Raw genomic sequence first — 22493 nt, forward strand, 5'->3', positions numbered from 1 at the left:
AGCACTAACCAGATCATAAAACCTGAAAAAATAGATCAAATTATAATGAATCAGAAAAGTGGTGGAAGATTAAGTTCTTCGTGTTAGAAATGCACACACCACTTGTATTTTACGGCATGTGCCCTGAATCATTTGAGTGCATTGCCATGCATCAGTGGAGGCATGGTAACCCTTGCTGTAAAGTTCCAGCAGGAAACTGATGCTCATAAAGAACACACTACGCCGCCACTAAGGCCTTTAACCTTTAAAGAAAAACCTCAGAGTTGTGCGTGCGTATGTACCTGCAACCAAACTGAGAAGGATATTGCTTCTGTGCACACGGGGCTCAATTTCTCCACCTCTTTCGTTTCATGCGTCAGCGCTGATTGCTTCCATATTACCCATGGACTCGCCATGCAATATGAAATGAGAGGACTGGGCATATTAGGTTTGCTTCATTGGCTTTTTCTCATGCCCGCAATCGCTCAGAACGAATGAGCAAATATCTGGCCTGGATGGCTTATTATACATTTTCTTTGGCCTCTTTCTCTTTACATTCAATTAAACCTTTTCCCCAGCTATCCATCAGAACAAAAAGTCGAGAGGTTCAGTCCAGTTTGGTTGGAACAAGTAATCATTTAACAGATTTATGAAAGGTTTCAGTTTGACAACAGACAACTATCATGAGACAATGTGAAATTTTCTTTTTAGGCAGATAATATAATTCAACATAAAGACACACACACACACACACAAAGCAGTTAAGCAGCTATACCTTGCACCCTTATACTGTATGCAGTCTTCTGTTTTTGCATTATTGAGGGGTCTTCCGAAGTGAAAATCAGTGGTTAACGTAATGAACGTGTCTAGATGCACAGCTGAGTTTAAACTCATAAATCACATGAGCGTTGACTGACCACATCTTTCCCTAATGTGCACCACACCCTTCTGACTCCAGAAAGAGATCTCTGACAGACAGCCGTGCTCTAATGTTACACAAGATACCATTGTGACCTTGGTAAGAATAAGGCTAATTAGCGGCGTTAGGAGTTGCACTCGTTATGTGCTGAGGGAGAGTGTGTTTTCTCTCAGCTAAGTGCATCTGTGAATGGACATGAAAATGCCAAGTTTCAGATTTATTATTGTGTGGATTTCCCTTTTGAGAGGAGGAGGAGAGGGTCACTTTGAAATTGAAGAGTGCAACACAAAAGTTTTCATCAACTTTCAGTGAGAAACAGCATTACAGCACGTACTGGGGTGAACCGCGGTACAAGACTCCAGTTTGACCTTTCCTCCCCACGTTTGTATGTCGATCGACTTCGGCAGGACGGCAAAAACTGTAGCTGATGGAGTGATTCAATAAGGAAGCACAGTAATTGCATTATAAGCCTGTCCACTGGCCCATTGTCCAGGGTCCATCCAATCTCCTGTTCCTTAAGCCCTGTAAGAGGAGGGGGCCTCTGTGTGAGTCAGGGCCCTGCATGGATCTGTAGCCCTGAGCCTGAGGGAGCACAGCAGATGTCCAGCCACACTGGGCGACTCTAATCTAAACCTGTCCTTTAGGTGTGTGTGTGTGCTATGTATATCTTCAAATCTTTCATTGAAAAAGGGGAAATGATCAAAACTGAGGTTTAAATCCCCTGAGGATTGCAGCTGCAAGTGTGTATGAGTGTGTCGGGCTGTGCAGTTGGTTACGTCTTTCTTCACTCAGTACCCGCGGCTGTGGAAGGAGAGAGGTCAAACCTTTCTAGAGGGGTTATGGAGGGCTCACAGTTCAGCTCCCACATCCAAACTTGTCTCAGCTGTGAACACAACTGTTGTCACATTTTTAAGGAACAGGAGAGGTGGTGGGAGGACAGGAAGTATGACTTTTATTCTGCAGGAAAAAACTTTAGAAGTGCAAAGTAACATTTGGGGGGGTAGGTGGGCAAACTTGTGTACCCTTGATGTCCTCTAACACTCACACATGTGTATATATACATGGTCTCACACTGTGAGGGGCAGAAAAACACACGCATAATCTGGAACTCATCCAATCACAGAGGGATATCTTTCATCCACACCAGACAAACTCCCCACGTCTGTGACCTTCAAACATCAGACACAAATTTATGCAGCTACTATAGAGCTGGTTTTCAAAGCTATTTGGCTTCAGTCCGGGATCAGGGTTAATCCAAGGTCACCCAAAAAGCAAAATAGGTATCATAACATTTCAGTCTTTTACACAGCGTGATCCTCTTCCTATTTCATCCAGCTTTACTAGAGATCAAACACTACAATAATTAATGCATAGCTATTCGCCTAAATGACTTCTGATCAGGGAGAAGCATTTGTTCAGCATGCACCTTTGAGGCTCGCACCTCATAACAATTATCACACCTCTTCAGGCTCTGCAGAGGAATCGATAGGATGGGTTGCTCCAACGTTCCATAAAGTCACTAAATATGCATTATTCATCACTCCACTCTGCCACTTCAGGTCCCATTTAATTACACTCTGCCAGATAGTTAACCACTGCAAAAGTCACTAAGGTAATGCTTTGTCTTGTCTCGTGGTTCTTCATGCATTCTGCGTCTGCAATGTGACTTACAATGATAGACAGGAGTTTCCCATAAGTGAGGTGAGCAGGGATATGGTCAGGCTTGGCCCTGAGGGACTCTCTGTACCAGTGACCTGCTTCCTCCAGGCGGTTCAGCCGCATGTAGGCCTCTCCTAGAGAAGGGGAAAGGTCAACATTCGATTAGACTAGCAAACTAAAAATGACTATTGTCGAAAAAGCAGCAATTTTCTTTTACAGAATCTTTTTTGTATTTTCAGGGTTTGGTAGCTATCGTCCTAAAATGATCTATAGTAGGCCCCTGCTCTCAATAACAGTAAAGGAAAATATGAAATATGTGCAGCTAACAGATATGTTTTCAATTAACAAAATTGTGTTTAAAAAGAGAGATATGACTGTTTGATTCGTTATGACTTTTTTATTGGCACACTAGTTACTGACAGAATTCAGAAATGTCCATGCTGTAGATCTTTATTTAGTCATGTTGTCATATTGTACTTTAATTATTTGAATCTCTCTACTATAGAGAGGCTGCTCAACAGAAAACAGCTCAATTTAAACAGGTGCAAGACAGATAAACTGATTTGAACTCTGCTGCCCCTTATCCACAGGGTTAGCATTCCTCACATGCTGAATAAAAACTTATTTCCCCCCATTGTAGTGCAATCTATTACACATCATCCTCTGAAAAAACAATACTTTTGTTTGAAACTCTGAGATTTTGTTTGATCTGAGGACATGCTGTTGGCTCCTGGGGTAAAATGACAAGCTGATGACATCAGCTTGAACAAAGTATCCCCTGGACATCCCACTAATGCAAACACTGACCTCCTCCAGTCCCTCCCTCCACCTGACTAAACACATTTTCCCATTTTCATTCAGAGCTTCCAAGGAATTCATGTGGACACCTCCCCGCAATCTCAAACATGACATCGGGATGAGCTTTCAATAATGTAATTAGTTTTACAATAACAAAAGAAGGGATGTGATTTATTACGCGGATTAGCTTCAATCATCTTCAAGGAGGACACAAAGTCTGTGCACGCATTTAAGAGCTACAGTGTTGGAATCAAACAGGTGGTTTGAGTCCTCTGAAAGTTTATTTTGGCAATGCGTTCATGTCAATTTGTTGAATTCATCTGAAAGCTCAGATAAAATGGAAGACCAACATCCACAATGGAAACAAACATTACGTTTCGTCACCGTAGCTCGAGCCAAAGTCAGCGCTGGACTACAATGTTTTTGCTCGCGTCATAAAACAATCACGAGGCTGTTCTAGTAATTGTATTCATTGAATGATTTTGTTACTTTACATTTCAAAGCAGGTATCACCAAAGTAGTGAACTTTTAACCCTGCAATTTCAGTTGCTGTCTTTGCAAACAAAGAGTCAGGGTCAAAACAGGCTCCAACAGTAACTTACCCATCATGTTGAAAAGGCTGTGTGGTGCAAACTGTCTGGGCATTTTCTGCACCGCTTCCTTATAAACAGACAGGGCCTCCTATAGTGGAGGAAAAAATAGTAACAGTAACAATAACAGTAAGTTCAGTTTTTGTTTTGCATCAGCATAATACAGGCCTTGTAAATAATGAGGGACTCTTTGTGAAAAACTGGCTTTTCTCTACACAGTTGCGTGTTCAGTTCTAAATGGTTCAGTATTTAGTCCTACATTAAGGAAAAGTAAAGTTGTAAGAAGAATGTATCATCACAATTTTAGCAAAAAAAGCCACACCACTTCATCAGTTCAACTCCTTAAATTTTCCCTCAGTTCTTTCAGCACAAACTAGATGCACAAACCTCCTGCTGGCCCTGTTCATGAAGCAGTTTTCCCAGGTTGTACAGGCAGCTGGTGACTGAGCTTTTGTGGGCGTGGGGATCCTTCAAGTTCTCATCGGGAATGTCGGCACAAGTCAGGAAGGTGCGTTTGGCCTCTTCCAGGCTGCCCTGGTTCATCAGGATGATTCCTGTGTTCAAGTAGGCCGCTGTGAGGAGGATGGGAGAGAAAGACAGAGGCATTAAAACACGATGGATACAATTATATTAAAAAGGGTACAATCCGCAATCTACATGTAAACAACATTCAAAACACAGAATCTGCTGTCTTTTAATCCTCCACAGACTAACGTTAGAGTAGAGAAGATAAGGAGGATCAACAGAGATTTAGTTGGGGAAGATGGACATATCTGTACAATAATGCAGCCAAAAGGCGACAGGACAAAAAAGTCAAAAGCAGATAAAACTGGCATAAGTAAAGAAAGTAAGAAATAGAATGAAGTGAGGCTAAAATGGGATTAAAGTGGGAGAGAAGACCTGAAGATACCTTGTCAAATGAAAAAGGGGTCTGGAAATAATTGCACCTTTTGTCCTTTCTCATAAAAACTGTCCTTGGCCAGAGTCTGGTACAGTAAAAGACAGACCCCTCATCTCACATGCGAGCACTCAAGTGTGAGATTGGATCTCATCATTTCACTGTCAAGCTGAAACAGCCTGATATGGCCTTCCCAAAGTGACCACAGAACATCTAATTCAGCATTAAAATCACAGCATAATGGTGATCCAATAACAAACCCTTAGCTCACATCTAATGAATCCAAACAGTCAAATTGAGTAACGTGTGAGTACATCTAATTGCTGATAACGTTTCCGTTGATCACTCCAGTCATCATCTCTCTGTCAGATTTACTTACATGCCAGCGTTGGCCGACTCCCAATGGCTAGTTTATAATAATGAAGTGCCTCAGAAAACCTCTCATTCTCCTGTAGCAGTAAACCCCTGAGAGACAAAAAACAGACAAAATGTGAGACACAACACAAGAATTATCTTTTTCTTTTATATCTGTGTCAGTTGAGTAGGCTTTGACCAAAATTACAGCATGTCAAAGTGATGAGGAGACTTTGAGTGAAAGTTAAGTAATGAAAACACAAAACTGCAGCAGCTTCTGTATCCTTTACCCAATATACCAATGCATAACCCCAATATACCCAACCATCCATCATGTTCAAATAGCACCTCCATTTTAAAGACTGCAAAAACATCATTGTTAGGTTTCCCCCCTCTCTCTGTGTTGCTTTGCCAGCTTCCTGACACTCGTAACTTGAGAGGGAACAGAGAAGTGGGGAGAAAAACAGTGCCACCAGAGACATGGGTCTACTATGAGGTTTTGGCGCCTTTGACACTTTGTGTCGAAGGATTGGAAGTGGCTTTGTGTTCTCCCTCAGGCCCCGAAAAACCACGACTAATCAAATCAGCAGCAGAAGGTACAAAGAGCCAGCAGGGACACACAAAATTATTTTCTCTTTGCTACACTCTTGCATCACATTTTGCTCTGTGGCTCACTTGTGTCTTTCCCCCTGTATCACATCTATTTTTGTTTTGCCTTTTTTAAACTCTTCCTGTCTGTCACTATCCGTCTTCATCCCGTCTCCCTTCTCTCTTTCTCTCATCTCATGTCCCTTTCTGCCTTTCCTGTTCTGCCACTGCGATTTCAAATGATGGATGGGATGAATCAGAACTCCTTCGCGTCAAGATGCTGCAAACGGAGGGAGGGGGGATGGGCATCTTTAACACTTACAGGTTATACAGCATGTCAGCCATATTCCCTCGGTAGTGCAGGGCATTTCTGTATGCCCTCTCTGCCTCCGCCATCTTGCCTTGGTTCTTCAGTACGTTCCCCAAGTTGCCCCAGGCTACAGGAGACAGGTGCAAGTCAAGAGAAACACTTTCAGAGTGGAAAAACACAATGTGGGTATTCATTTAAACAGTGGTTAGTGTGTTTGCAATATTATCACAGCAATGGCCATTACTTGCCAGAATAAACAACAAATAATTACTGCATCTTTTGTTTAGTTGTGAACATGGTTATACTTAATTCAACTATTTCAAAGCCAGTCTTTTATGTAGGAGCAGAACGGGATATTGTGGTTTTCTTTGTGGGCTTAACTGTGTTGTAGTTCCCCAAGCAGAGTTGTGTTACTTTCTCACATACCTTCCCACTTTTTCCACATCTTTCCAGATCATATAAAAGGCAAAGCATGGCTATAAATAGTGTGAGCTTCAGGAGACAGGCCCAACTTAAGGATGTGGTAAGTAGAGCTGGATATCATTTGAAATTTTTTTAAATGTTTTTCTACAAAACCCTCTTTTTCCTGTTAAACAAGGTAAGCCAAACTTCTCAAATGCCTGTGTTAATTTTGTCAGTAGTACAAGAACTTTGCCTTGCAAAATTTAAACAGCAAGACAGCAAACTTGTGAATAGCAGCCACTGTGGCCACAACTGGCAGCTAGGGGCTAATTTTAAATGCTAAAACATAAGTTAACAGTAGCACAAGTGAATACAAGGCATTACATCAGAAAAATGACTCATTAATACCAGTTACACAGCAATGTCTAAAGTTAGCTGACATTATCTAACATTAGCCACCTAAGCTACTGGTCATACCAGACCAGGTAAGGCTGTTTTTTTGCTTTAAATCTGGAAATATCTGATCAAAGACAAAGTCATGATAACGATATAATACCATCTTTTGATTCTTGACAGTTTTCAATTTTCAATCAATTCAAAATTACTCAGGTTTGATACCCATCCCTGATGATAACTGGTGCCCTTCTTACCTTTTGCAGGGTTCACACTAATCCCAGACTTGTAGAGATTCTCCTCATTGCTCCAGTCCCTGTTTCTTTGAATAGTTCTTAGCCCATTCAGCAGCACTAGCCCCACACAGAAACACAACAGTAAGGCCTTGCAGCCTCTAGTCCTCAGTCTGACATACAAGGTTCTTGCACCAGCAGCAACCAGTAAACAGAAGCCTATACTGGGGATGTATAGTACCCTCTCCGCAATTACAAAACCTACATAAAAGAACAGGTTGGAGGCTGGGATGAAAGGCAATGATAGTACGCCCAATGAAAATAGTACTAAGTTTTCTGTAGGGGGCAGGGACGTCCGTGGAAGGCAGTGGTGAAGTCCAGTTGACCCATTCAGGGTGGTCTTTGGTGGCCCCTGGTCTGTGTTATGGTTTGTGTCGACAGCATGGTAACCATTCCCATTTGTGATTGATTTCCCATTAGTGACCTGGGCTTTCCCATTGGTTTCCTTGGCTTTAGAGATGGGGCAACGGAAGTCAAACATAACCAGGAGGATAAATCCACCATAAAAGGCAACAGTGTGAAGGTTCCTCCAGTCTGCCAGGGACCTGACCAAGGGCAAGGCGTCCATGGACCAGTCGAAACTGAGCTTGTCGGGGCAGAGAAGCAGCCAGGCGTTGGCGGCAGGCAGATGGAGGAACGTAAGTGTTCGAGTGAGAAAATGTGGCGAGTCAGCTGCAGGGTTGTCAGAGTTGGAGAAGTTGGGAGGCTTATTGCCCATCCAGTAGAGGCGAGCTGACAGCAGGATCACTCCCCAGGAAGCCAGCACACCGAGACTCAGCAAAACACTGATGTTCTTTTTCTGAAAGTGAAGAGAGAAGAAATAAAATCATGCTAAAAAGGAAAACACCTAAATAAACATTTCAGTCCAGAAGAGCTTATTCAAAGCCACAACATTTTGTCTGTGTTCCAAAGCACCTGAATTTGTTTTCATTTTAGGAGGATATTTTAATACTTGTCAAGTTTTTCAGAGCTGAGCCACAGAGCCAAAAATGGACCTATAAATTTATTGTTAGTCTCTGCAGACAACAAGTTATTAAGAAGGATGTTCAAGACTTTCAGTATGGGCTGTTAGGGTCTGATTTATTAATCCACATTTGAAAAAAAAAGGAAAAACACTTCAAAGAAATCCCAGATTTATAATTCCACCACTGTATAGAAACAGAAACTGTCCAAAGAAATCTCTGGAATGTTTTCAATGGCTGCCTTGGGCATAAACCGCTCTCATGTACGATTACACAGCTCTCGGTGACACTGGCATAGTTCTTAAATTTAAAATGCACCACAGCCAGAAACAACACCACTTTATATACAAGAAGAAATATGACAGATTCAAACTGGTGAAAGACACCTTAGAATTGGAATAGCTGTGTGGTGGAGCGGATGTCACTTTCAGTCAGCAACAACATGACTGTCAGGAAAGAATCCTTTTTAATGGAATATGTCATATTCCAACTGGTAAAAAAAAATGCAATATGCTTAATTTCACATTTAGTTTCCAAGTACATTCCAGTAAGTCAAGAGCTTTTATTAAGAATGACAAAAAATAAACTCAAAAACCAATGTCAAAGAATGGAGCAAAATTCCAATACTTTGATATGGTTGCTTATTGAGGATATATTTCTACAATTTCCATACATCAGTAATCCACATTCCCTTCAGTTCTGACCTCGTTGAGGTCAACTTTGAAGTAAATTTGAAGCATGAGAAGCTTTTCCTCACAAGTCTTTCCTTGTTGTTGTGTCAGGGTTGCAGTGAGTGTGACTGGTAATCAGCTTAGGACTCATTGTGTTGGTATGCAGATGCTGTTTACATCTCATAAGAGCATTAATTCTATAGCATGATCACAATTAGGTCCCCTGTCACGCAACACCTTTCACCCAACTGTCTCATGACATCCAACTTGATATTTACTACTGTAACCTCAACCTTTATAAACTTCCAAGATTGAAATAACATAAGCTGAAAATAACGTTAATCTCCTAATCGCTGTATTTATACACACTTGTAGTGTTAATGTTGTCAGCTAGTACTTTATTTAGTCTTAGTCCTGTGTCAAATGTTTTTGTTTGTTGTTTTTTTTTTTAATCATATTTAGTCAACCTCATCCTGTTTTTTTTTTTTTTAGCTGACTGAAAGTCTGGTCATTTTAGTCTTATCTTTGAAAGAAAACCATAACTATTTTGAAATAGTTTTAGTCGATGAAAACTGTTGACATTTTAGTCTTTTTTAGCCATCAGATCATATTGAATATTTCAGACAATGTAGTCTAGCCAAAACCAATCATTTTTGTCATTTTAGTCAAACTTATTTCACCTAAGATTGTATCTTATTATCTGATGAAAAACACAGGTTGAATGATTAAAAATGCAGCTTTGCAGAAAGTTTCTGGTCTGATGGGATCAATTTAAGTAATACATCCAGACATGGAACATGTTCTGGTTTGCATATTTGTTTTGAACCAGTATGATTCAACAACTGGGGCCCAATACTCTCTTTAAAACTATTATAGCTGTACAGACAATAAAACGTTTTGAAACCAATTTTTTGGTTGCCCAATGTACATGACAAACTAAAGTAGTTAGCCTAATAAAATTGAAAAGAATAGTGTAAACACACAAATTGCAATCTGCTTGCATTAAAAAATAAAAATAAATAGATCTGAGGTCGGTGTTAACAAGAAAAAAAAATAAAGTGCCCTATGGATTTAATAATGACATACGGTTAACAAATTGCCAAGTGAGCTAGTTCATATGGCATCAATATTAAAAGGTTAAACAAGGCAAGGTTTGCTAGAATAACAACAACAGTGATAAGGAAAGGTAATGTTATATACTGCTATTTTAAATCAATAGAGCTGTCTACATGGGCTGTGTAATGGCTCACGTTTCACTTGCACTGCATACACATAAACATGACCTGAAGTCTATTTTCCTCCGTTTTATGCATGTAACTACAGGCATTTTGTATTGGGCTCTGAGCCCTTCAAAACGTGGGTGACCTTCACTCAACACTGCACCTGAACGCCTCAGTCTAGACACACAGACGGCGCACTCGCTGATGCTGCTACTCTGCTAATGTGTTGCTCACGCTATGCCTCTCGTGATGCTATAATATTTTGTCTCCTCTTTTTTGTCAACAAAAATAAAGAGAGATTTTGGTTAAGTTTTTTTTTTAAAACTACATTTTAGTCTCATCTTTTTGCGTCAACAATATTGCATGTTGATATAGTCACAGTGTTGAATGACGTCGGCGCCGTCTCGTCATCATCTCATCTTAGTCATGGAAAAAAAAGGTTGTTGACGACCATATTTAGTCATAGTTTCTGTTAACAAAATTAACATTACATACTTGGAAGGACATAGAGAGAACATTTGGTGGATGGCTCTTTAAAATTTGAGGAAAATGTCTTTGATGCATAAATTAGATTCCAAACCAGAGACAGGAACTATGTGATTCCCAGGGCCAAACTGTAATTCATTTCAGTTGCTTCACAATGGGCTTGTATGGATGTCTGCAAGTCTGCAATTTGAGATTCCAGTTGCTATGACATGACAAGGTCGCATGATCACATCCTTGACCTCTTCACTTTTGATCAGCAGCTCGTGAAATTACACTCGTCCAAACATAGTCAACACAGTCAGTGACAGCAGGAAGAGAAAAGGGAAGGCGTGGCCGTAAGGCTGTTGACAGCGTGACATTGTTTGGTTTTCTGATTTCTTCATGACCCTATTTTGAGATGATGCTGTCTGAAATCAATTACTGCTTAAATCTGATTTAGTGGTGTGTTTACGCTAAGATTAACTGAATCTGATTTAATTTCTTTCATTAAACACTGATTAAAATGTAATGTCATATATATTATTGACAAAGACAGCCTGGTGCAGCACTGAACAAAACGGTTATTGTTACTCACGCTCCTCCCAGAGTTTACTGAGTGGATTAAATACGACATAACATCATGAGGGATGATCACAGAGATGCTGCTGACTTCCTATTTTCTGAGGCCATTTATTCTTTCCAAGCACCAGTGTAATATGAACTCTATTTGAACCTTTCCAAAGGGAATTAGAGCTGCGTGTGTGCACACGACTGCATGCTCACATACTGTAAGTGCTCTTTATTCTATGCAGGACAAGAAAAGTTATATTGTTGATCTAGTAGTTGTGTTATCACTATTGGCTTTGATATGACTGATAATCACCACCATTGCAGCCTCCATAATTCAAAGGGGTTGATCCACTGTAGCCCTGATTTTGCTTTTATCTCTTAAGTTAGTTTATGCAACTACAGCAATAATTTAGACTCTGTATAATCCACTTTAAATATATTGCACAATAAAAAGATAAAATCTTTTTTAAAAGCCACACATTGCACAAAAAACAAGCTTTCATTTGTCATCAATAAAATTTTGAGATAAATATTTCCTCTACTACAATGATCACACTTGAGTAAGCTCATGTGCGCACTTTAAACGTACTATGATGGAAAACACAGTTCTCCATAACAAACCCATGTTAGGATTAGCATAAGAGGTTTAGTGTTGACTTGCCTGACCTACTGGCTGATGACCTAGTTGCTGATTTCGCCAAATGACAAATGGAGAGGCCTTTTCCCTGAAGAGGTTAGCTGAGGTAGGTAACCCTCCCTTCAGGAAGTGTAGGCATAGCTATTTACAGAAAGTCACCTGTCAATAGTAAAATGGAAAAGGGCCAGTTCGACAATTTCGAGCAGTATAAAAGCCTGTGAGGAACTGAGAGTAGAAAAAAAATGGGATATTGATTTGGACGCTGAAAGGTGGTACATAACAGATAAGAGAGAGTGTCTTTTTCACAAAAAGGGGGATGTGCTTATTGATGGATGGGACCACATTGCCTGTCAAGGGAGGAAACTGTCTGAGAAATCCAATTTTGCCTGGGATCAGAAGATAAGCCAATGAAGAGAGTCATTTGTGGTATTTAGGTGAATGAGCTTCATTTTACCCCTCGCTGCCTTGTCTATTTCTAAATTGTTCCTTAATTGACTTCCTAATCAATCACACACAAACACACAACTCAAACTGCCAAGTGGAGGGCTGGTTCCGCTTTTCAGTTATGTATGACCATAAATCCACAAATTTAGCAACAAATACCTGCAGTTTTCAAGCCAACTTAACATAAGCTTTCAAATATGTCTGTTTTTAGGAGCAACCGGCTGCAGGTTGGTTATTTAAGCAGGTTGGTAGTGGAAGAGTTGCTGGGTTTTATCTCCTGTAAGAGTGGTAACCAATACTTATGGAATGATCTTCTTGCTCCACTTGGTTGAACAAAGCTCTTCAATAACCTCATATCACCCACTAACAACTGAATCATTCCCTTCTCAACTGCTTCCTCTAATTGCTCTAAAAAGTATTTTAATCTCTCCACTTAACTGTTGATTTATTGATTTTCCAATCAATTCTTGCCTACATTTGCAATCTATCGTCAGAAGGATACTGGCAGGTGGCTGGGTACTATCATGACTTTGACAACCCTTGACTAGTGGCTGCTTTTTGCTTTCTTGGTGACTTGAAAATCTAAGACTATACGCATGAAAGTAGCATAAAAACGAGGAAAAATAATTATGTTTTTAAGTATCTACAAGTAGGCTCTGACAATTAGGTTTGAAAACTAACTTCAGACAACTACACAAACTACACATTTCATAGACATCTCTCATTGTGCACGTTTTGACTCCTAGCAGGAAAAGCACAGGTGTAACTAATCACATTAATGATGGCTCAGCTCCATTTCGGTGTGCCAGTGAGCCGACATGCGCAACACCAGAGCCCACGTAATTAATGGTATAAGCTACACCTGTGTTTGACAAGGCAAACTGCCATGGGAAAGGTCTATTCTGCTTCTATATGCATGTCCTCGTTAATCAAAGAGAAATCTGATAATGCCATCACTGCTCAGTTTTTTACGATAAACTCAATTAACCTAAGTCTTTTTCTCATATTTGTGGCTATTATAGAGTTTTTCGAGAAACACGTCTGGTAAAAAAAACAAACATATGGTCAGCTAGCAATTAGCCTCAGAAGTAGATCCCTATGCAGTTAGCTACAATAGCTGATTCAAAGGCTACTTTCTGTTTACTTTCTGTTGGACTCAGAGACAAGCATTTAAAATTATTCATGTAAAATTAGACTTTATTTGGAAAGCTTTAAGAGGCTTGCGCTGCTGTCCTTGATAGACGCTTTGCCGGATTCACGTTTCACGAATCTCTAGAGCACGTGCAAAGTTAGCATGACCCACTTAAATCAGCAGTGCTGGATGTCGACTAGGTTAGTTTCCAAGTGTGAAAACATTTTCTATCAACCCCAAAACGCTCTCGAAACATACAGATAAAAATAAAGAATGAAACAACAACAAACAACAAAATGGGCCCACAATACAAGATGTTTCACAAATATCTTTTAGTCTCAAGGAGTCTGTTTTTTCTTCAAATTTCACTCTTCAGTTTCTACTGCCTGACTGAAATCCCTGGAAACTGTTTCTAGCTATGATTGATTGGACTTCATGAGATGCGTGTGTATCCATGGAGGACGGCTGGCATGATCCCCAGCCAACTGTCAAACCTAACATCCCGCTCACTCCAAGCCTTTGAACCTAACGCTCTTCCACATATCTCCTCCACTTTGGATCCTCATTTGGAAATTCAGTGTCAATTTCTTTTACTACCACTACTACTACTACTACTACTACTTTTTACTCCCTCAGTCTATTCTGCTCTTTCTTATTTTCTTGAATTAACCCCTTCTCTCCATCTCCCTCCTTCCGGACTTAAACATGTTAAGCTCCCAAGCCTTCATCTTTTAACAGTGCCATTCATTATTAGCTCTCATTTTATTAATCTCAGAACTGTGTGGTCTGCCTCTTGACACTGTACCGTGTAAAGTGTTTACAACATGTTTGATGAAAACAGCTGGATACAGCTGACTTCATACATACACTGTTTAAAGCTGTTGTGGACTGACGCAAGACAGCAGGGAAACAATCTTCCGAACTGTTCTTGTTAAAGTCATGTCCAATTTAAACTGCTCATAACTCACAACCCAGCATACTGGGCTGATCATACATACTGTAGTATTTTTTGTATTTCTGTTTGTGAAGTTTCAATTAAAACTTTTTCTTGTTAACCCTTAAAAATCAATTTCATATGTATCTCCAAAACATAGATGAAGTAAATGAATGTATTACTATAATTTAACTTGCTGTAAAAGACCACCATTTAATATTATAGGTACAATTTTCAAGTCATTTTGAAAAATCTTGAGTAAAAGTTGAAGTGGGAGGCACATCGCTCTACTGTGGACAGTTCTTTCTCACTAACATGTGCATGGAAAGGCCTTCAGAGTTTTGGACACAGTATGTTTGTGCAACGCACATCCAGCAGCGCTCATATTTGATGCATTACTAGTGGCAATGCTAACTTGTGATGAAAGGCACAATGAGGCATGCATCCACTTCTTTTTCCAGCTCTCTAATGTGTGTCTGGATTCTGCTGACTTGGCACAATTCACCTAAGTCATCAGACAGCACCATGGCTGGCATTGAGAGGGCTGACTTTGATAAAGTGACCTAATTACCCCATAGTTCTCTAAGTGAAAGCCCTGCTACTGCTGGCATAGAGACCTGTAGTGAGATGGGTCACAGGTTGAAGCCTTGCACGCTGTCCACGAGGACGGCTGATAAAAAGCGCTGTTAACTTGGTATTTCAAGAGTTTTCTGTTTGAGTAAAATGTGGACATCAGTGTCAGAGGGGGTTTACAAAACAGGTCCTAGATGCTCTTGATGTCATCTGATTTAGCTTAGCTGACCCAATTTCTTACTAAGTTACTTGAAAGACTTTCATCAATTCATTCGTTCTATTGAGGCTCATTAGGAACAGCTTAAATGCACGTTCCAAGTACGAAAATACAATGGGCCTCATGCAAGAACCGCTTGTACGAACAGATTAGTTCTTAATTGGCGCATGCAAGTGATTTAAGGCCCCATTTACACTTTCCACTTAAAATGTCTTGTACCCAGATTCAATCAAGCTGCAATTTAATACACTTTGGTTCAATTTGTCAAAATATGAGTCTATTTATGGATGGATAAGAATCAGATTTGCAATCCACCTTGATTGTCCTGTGCTATATGCAAATCAGTGTCAGTGTTAGCTGCTTGGTAACAGACATAAACTCCAGAAGAATAATCTGTGCACTGTAGCAATTTAGTTACAACAATTAACATTTAGCGATAACAGCTAGCTAGCTAACAATTCTCCATAAACTAAAAACACATGGATCAAGTCTTATCACTTTCATGGGCTGTCCCTCATGGTTTCACCCATACATATTCAATAGTCAAACAGATTAGTGATCAGATAAACATTACAACAGTTCAGTGCACCTTCTGTGTCATTTTTGCTCGTTACAGGTGACAGACCCTGTGGAGGCTCTACCCCACTGTGCTTACTGACATACTGTAATTACAGTTGGGAGGAGTAAAGATTGCATATGCGTCTTGTAGAGACTAATGTTTTTACACCTTTTCAACATCTGACCAGAATGCAAGCAGTTTGATTTCAATCTGTCTAAAATGCTTCTTATATCTTTTTATTTACACAGTTTTTTGCAGATTGGATAGCTATCACATCTGCTCAAGACACATGAAGTTACAAAGTGTAAGTGGGGTTTAAAAGAACTTGTTGCATTCACCAATTTTCTCATACTACGATTTTTTTCTTAGATATGAAAAAAAACCACAAGTCATGATGATTTCCAACAGCAAGACTTAAAGCACGGCACTGCAAAGTTCTTTTTTGTCTCGGGTGACATTTTGGTGACGGAAACTTGCCCACAAACAGAACGGAACAGGTAGCCTGGGAAATTTAGGAGCATCAATTATATGCAAATCTCATACGCACACAACTCATGAACAGGTGGTATTGATCAGGTTGAAACAAGCAATTACGACACGTTTGTGCAATTAAGACTGTCTGCTGAATCAGACTTGGAAAAGATATAAGATGAGAATATGAAAATGTCTAGACATGCAAGACACAATGAAGATGCACAGTGTTTGGCATTCCAACATGTTCATGCATGTAAGCTATCTAAAGAATATGCAGCAGCACTTGCAATAGAGCACATCATTTCACAGCCGAATGCTTCTGCTACACGATAATTGGCACAATATCCATCAAGCCGTCAGCTGGTCACACTGAACTTAATCTGCGTGTCTCCAGCGCTCATTGAGACAGATGAGGAGTCCGTAACACATTTAATTGCACACAGGTAAGGACACTATCAAATCCCTCCGTTGTCAATGTGCTTCAAAGTAAAATGCTATTTGTCGTCTTTCATTTGGCTCCAGATGCACACACTGAAGTGTGAATTAGGGAATGCAAAGATATGGAATATGGAGGATTAGTAGGAGTGAGAAAAAGTCTTTCTATCAAATCCAGCTGTATTTTTCTTCAAGGAACTATATTTAATTTCATACCTTTTCATTTAGAGCTTTTTCAGCAGGGGTTAGGTATGATTACCGATTCATTGTGGAGTTATTCAAATCAAGGTAACGATTAAAATTTCACCTCAGTATTAAAGAAAAACCCCAAGTCTAATCTTGCCTGCCAAGGTTTCATAGTTTACTTAAGGCTTAGCGGAGAGATTTTTACTTTTTCTAATACTAACAAAGGCTAACTATTTCCCTGGGCCCTGTCTAAAGCCTGGAACCTCATTCATCAACCTGTATGTTTTCCCCATTGACAAAGAACAAAGCCGTTATGTTCTCATGATCCTGGCATATAAAACTCATTTTGCCTTTAAATTTGCTTTCTCAACAGACTGCAGTGCTAACAGCACACTTTCCTTTGTCTCCATCTATCACTTTCTAAAGCTCCCTCTGTCCCACCTTGGCTCATTTGAAATCTCATCTCGGTCTGATTAGGGAGTTAATAGGATAAGAAATGGAGTGCTGGTCGAAGCGCATCTGTCCCCTCTGCTACACCGGAGTCGATTTGCATTTCCTTATTGTTTGCGGCTGCTGTGAGGCAGCGGTCAGGTAATGTAATGTGGGGGAGTTTTCATTCTTCTGATTCTCTGTGGCAGAAACAAAAAAAAATTTGATTAGATAGAAAATGCTGCTTGAATTGTGTTGCATTGTTTTCTACCACAAATGTTTTCTACTTCTCCATCTACCATTTATTTCAACAGCAGGTTAGCTGACTATGCCTCTATCGCAGAATATAATACAAGAGTAGCCAAGTCGTCCCTTCCCAAAGTGCTTTTAGGGCACAGTGAGTGAGAAAGACCAAGGACAGATAAAGGAAAGGAAGTGAGAGCATAGTTTCCCTCTCCCTCGCTTATTCTCCTCTCCGATATCCTCCTGCCTTTTGTGTTCCCATGCGTCAATCGCGAGACGTCTGGCTCATAATCGAGCAAGCGATTGCCCCCGTGGCTGGCCCCAGCACATAATGAGCTCCCTGCCAAGATAACCGTGACTGGGGCAATAGAGGAGGGCATTTGCCAGAGTGATAAACGAGCCAGATGTGCTGGCGGTGGTGGGAGGCGCTGAGGGGGTTGGTACCAGGACCTGATGGTTGGCACAGGGACACTGGACAGGGCTATTGTGTCTGGACAAAGAGGTGGAGGCTGCTGATGACATCCCCGCTCCACCGTGTGATAAATCCAGTGGGAAAATGTGATTTTTCATAACAGTTTCTGACAACCACCGAAGGTGATGAAACCTTTCAGATTGTAATGCAACGCAGTGAAACACTGGAACAAGTAGTGCTTAGTGTCTTTCAGGTTGTGGTCTCATTTCCAAGACAATGTCTCTACTTTCTTTGTTTATACAGGGGCTGGAGAAAAAAATGGGAATGTCTGATATTACAAATACTTTAAGGCGGCTTGAATTTTGTCAGTAAAATCATATTTTCCTCTTCATTTTTTGTTAAGACAGTGGCAGAAAAGTGGGCAGTTCAACAAACGTAACCTCTTCGACCCCACTCACCAGTCAGATCAGTCAGTACAAGCACATGCTGTGCAGCCAAGCTTTACTTAAATCCACAGAATTTTATTTAAAAAGTTTCAAAAGATGCCCAACATATCATGGATGCCTTTGGCCCTGATTCATATATTTTACATCTCGCTTATCTAGAAGCCCAGGCTGCCCAAGCCCATCTGAAAATTGGTATTCTTCCTCAGCTCGAAGGTTGGCAAATTGAAAAACACCCAGGAGGAAAACAGATTGTGTGAAAAGTGAGTCTCATTTACTTATGTATTATACATATTATGATAATTTCAGATTTTCAAATTGTCATGGAAAGCTCAACGGAGCCCTAAAATATTCTGGTAGAGATGATTGAGATTTGGAATGGTTGTTTAAATTTTTAATTTTAGGATGGGCCATTTAATAATTACTCGATTGATTTCCACAGGACAATAAACAATAGTGGTGCTGCAGTGATTAGCGCTGTCATTTCACAGCAAGAGGCCGGCTGGGGTCCTTCTGTGCGGAGTTTGTGTGTTCTCCCCGTGCCTGCGTGGGTTCTCTCTGGGTACTCCAGCTTCCTCCCACAGACCAAAAGCATGCAGGTTCAGTTAAATGGTGACTCCAAATTGCCCGTGGGTGTGAATGTGAGTGTGAATGGTTGTCTGTCTCCATACTGTATGTTAGCCCTGTGATTGACTGGCAACCTGTCCAGGGTGTACAGCTGAGATTGGCTCCAGCCCCCTCAGGACCCTCTAGAGGATAGGCAGTAAAGAAAATGGATGGATGGAATATACAGTAGTAGATGTTTTTTCAGTGATTTATGAAGTTTGATTTAGAAACTGAGGGTCTGATCTGATTGTGACAGTTGGTTGGTTTCTTTCTTTTTTTTTGGGAGTATTGTTTGAAAATACAACTTATACACATTTTTTGTGTCTTAGAAGCTTATGTGGGCTGGGCATTGTATTATACATGACACAATAATACAAAATGTATTCATTCTGTCATTTGTTAGGCTGAATTTTGAAAAAATGTGTATGAAACGAGGCACAATACATGCAGAATATTTCCATTTGGTTGAAAAAACAGGTCTCACACAATGTAAATATCTTTCAAAGAGGAGTTGGTAGACAGTGTGGATTTTTCCAAACTTAGAAGCAAGTGAAGAGGAAAAATAAGGCAAAAGTGGATTGTGATGTTATGTTGCATTATTTTTCTTTCTCTTCTCTTATTTGCATTCATAACAATAAATTTGTCTGCATCTCCATCAACAAATGAGTTACATCCACTTTCTTGCTGTGTAGCTATTCTAACATGGTTTAGAAGCCTTAAGACGTGACTGGATACAATTTGAAAGACAGGTGTTGTTCTGCATCTGCTAAGGTCTTGTGGTTATGAAAGCACACATGCGTGCGTCATTCCTGCCAAGCACTGAGGAGAAAGAAAACATCACAACTCCTCTCTCTCCCCCCCCTTCACTGATCTCTCTGGGCCGCTCACTGCAAGCCCTCAAATAACAGTTGTGGGTTATCATTCTGCCAGAAACGACTTCTGGAGAAGCTGCCCCACAGGTACGGTAAAGCCTTGCACACTCGTAGGTTGCACGCATTTTCATTTGAATGCTGGCAGGGTAAATAAGACCGTCACGCATACTGTAGTGCAGAAGTGCAAGCACATCCTCTCAAGATGTTTGTATAAAATAGAAAATCCTATAGGAAGTTTGTGATGCACTATAAAAGGTTACATCACAAACCTCACTGTAAACAGAGGTATTTATAGATGTTTCCACAAGAAGAACCCATTAAAAAGATTTCCACGCACACACACACACACATTCAGAGCCAGACTGTCCTTGCTCAGTAAACCCAAGGGGACTTTTTATTATGCTAGTTATGTATTTTATGAGGGTCATCATGTTGGCTAAGGAGCAGTTTCTCTAATCAAATGTAGAGTGCCTCTGCGAAGAGGCTTTCCAGTCAAACGCTGATTCCCAAAATCAGATGAGTCACTGCGTCAAGGTTGTGCTCATCAAATAACTTGAGTTTGGAAGGGGAAAATGGAGTCCTGCAGAGGAGGTATTGTGTGCGTGAGTGTGTGTGTGTGTGTGTGTGAGTGTGCGTGTGTGTGTTTACAGGCAGCTTACGCAACAAGAGGACTGAATCATTTACCAGAGTAGGATGTTTTATTGTTTTTCTCCACATACCTTTTGTCACGTTAAAATGAAAAAAAAAAAAAAAAACCTAACCCTGAAAATACATTTTCCTGTTCAAACACACACACACACACACACACACACAAGATCCTAATCTGGATTTGCTTCCATTCATGTATATCTATTTACCGCAGCAAACTGACGTTGTTGGCAATGTTGGAAGGAACTGGAAAACTTCCTCTCTGTATATAGCTTCTTCCTGTTTAGCAGATGACATATAGGAATAGCTTTCTGTTCATGAACTGTGCGGTTTGCACGGGCAAACAGCTTTCCTAATTGCACTACCTAATGAAAAGCAAACAGTATGCAACACACACAATTTCCACACAAACAAAACCATGTCTCACACACACACAAAACGTAACCCACCATACAGGAACCATTAACAGCTGGCTGGCTGAGGTTTGCCTCTGAGGGAAGGAAGAGGAAACTGGATACACACACAGACACCAAGACGAGAACCAGTGCACACACACACATACAGGCCCCAGCAGCATGCATTCATTTACCTTTCCTAGCAGGAGGAGAAGTGCCTGGCGAAATCTGAGCCTCTGGAAGACAAAAAGGTCGTACACAGCCGACACAGCCAGAACAGTCACCCCCTGCTCCTTCCACAGCATACTGGCTGCCGCACACCACAGACTGCCCAACATCCAGCCCCAGCAGCAGGTGACTGAGCTGCCGCCACAGCCACGGGTCTGAAAGGTCCTGCAGGGGTCTGTTCGAAGTCTGCAGTGTCTCACATAGCAGAGAAGAGACAGCAAGAAAAACAATGCAGCGCCAACGTCTGCCCTCCCAACCACGCCGGCGACCGCTTCAGTGTGCACCGGGTGCGAAGCAAAAAGGAGACCCGCCAGCAGGCTCCACAGTCCTCCACCCAGGAGCGGGCGACTGAAGGCCGTGAAGATGGCTGTGACGAGCCCATGCAGCACCACGTTCAGCAGGTGGTAGCCCCAGGGGCGCAGGCCGTGTAGGGTGTAGTTGAGGCGGAAGGAGAGGGTGCAGAGAGGGCGGAAGGACTTGTGGCTGCCGCTGTGAGTGAGCAGGGTGCCCCAGAAGTCATCATACAGGATATTGGTCCAGGGAGTCTCAGGAAGAAGGTCCTGGTTGGTCTTGATGGCTCGGCTGTGGAAGGAGAGGAAATAAATTAATCTTAAGCACAATGTCTATCAATGAAATCATGAAAATTCAATGGTGGACAATCTGCAATTTTATTATTGTAGTCCCTTTGTAGTTTTAATAGTATTAGTTTTGTTTTTAACTGTATTTTTATGTTTTTTAAGTATACCCTTATTGTTCTTATATTAAAGAGGAATTTCACTGCTGTAAATATGATTTACTTTAAACTAGGTCACCTATGTAGTAGAAATGTGCAATTATTCTCGAAATTGGTGCCCTATGATTCTCAGGGGAAATCCTACGACAACCACAATGCAATGCACGCGCGTCCAATCAGCTACTGATGTTGTGTTTACAGAACGCGGGTGGCCAATACGTTTCCCAGCAGAGTGGCCGGTTAGCAGCGACAAAGTTCGTAGTGCTCTGCATTATCTCTTTACTGAGGCTTATTTTCATTTACAAAATGTTTTTCCTCATTGAGTCTGGATATATCGTACTGGTGTGCAAGGATCATAAAATAAACGGCGCACTGGAGTTAGTTATATGGATCATTGCAAACTCACAGAGAGCTGCACACAAGCCAGAATGCTGCCAGAGCGCATTAGTGCCGGTGGACAGTCAAAAAACCTCTGAGTCTGCAGTCTCCATTTAAGCTTTGTTTGGGAAACAATCGTGGACAAAAGCCTGTAAAACTGCAACCAAATGCCGTTTCTTCCCATCATTATGGACGACCTAAGTGTGCTCAAGCTGAATGTAGCCTCATAAGTTACAGGTAACACACAGTCGCCGTTGTGCTATTCTGTTCTGTATTCACAGTTGGCAAATTGATATAATATTCCACAGCACAATATTCAGTATCGTGACAGTGGCGCCGCATCTCCGATTCCAACATCCATCCATCCATTCATCCATCTTCTGCTGCTTAACCCAGACATCCTTCTCCCCGGCAACACCCTCCAGCTCCTCCTGGGGGATCCCA

At 41.0% G+C, this 22493-nt stretch overlaps 1 protein-coding gene across 2 annotated transcripts in view; it reads right to left on the reverse strand.

Moving 5' to 3' along the window:
- The window catches only part of tmtc2a (transmembrane O-mannosyltransferase targeting cadherins 2a), a 60899-nt gene that overhangs the window by 9460 nt on the left and 28946 nt on the right, over positions 1 to 22493 (reverse strand). The window contains exons 2-8 of one of the 2 annotated variants that reach the window (XM_042403668.1): positions 20905 to 21520; positions 7148 to 7982; positions 6108 to 6222; positions 5223 to 5308; positions 4333 to 4517; positions 3958 to 4036; positions 2570 to 2691 (exon numbers count right to left, since the gene is read on the reverse strand). In XM_042403668.1, the coding sequence (XP_042259602.1) occupies positions 2570 to 2691; positions 3958 to 4036; positions 4333 to 4517; positions 5223 to 5308; positions 6108 to 6222; positions 7148 to 7982; positions 20905 to 21520 (2038 nt within the window). Of the gene's footprint in view, positions 1 to 2569; positions 2692 to 3957; positions 4037 to 4332; positions 4518 to 5222; positions 5309 to 6107; positions 6223 to 7147; positions 7983 to 17103; positions 17266 to 20904; positions 21521 to 22493 lie in introns of those variants that run through there. The other variant, XM_042403669.1, reaches the window with a different exon arrangement.

This window comes from Thunnus maccoyii, chromosome 23 (assembly GCF_910596095.1).
Source record: "Thunnus maccoyii chromosome 23, fThuMac1.1, whole genome shotgun sequence".
NCBI lineage: Eukaryota > Metazoa > Chordata > Actinopteri > Scombriformes > Scombridae > Thunnus > Thunnus maccoyii.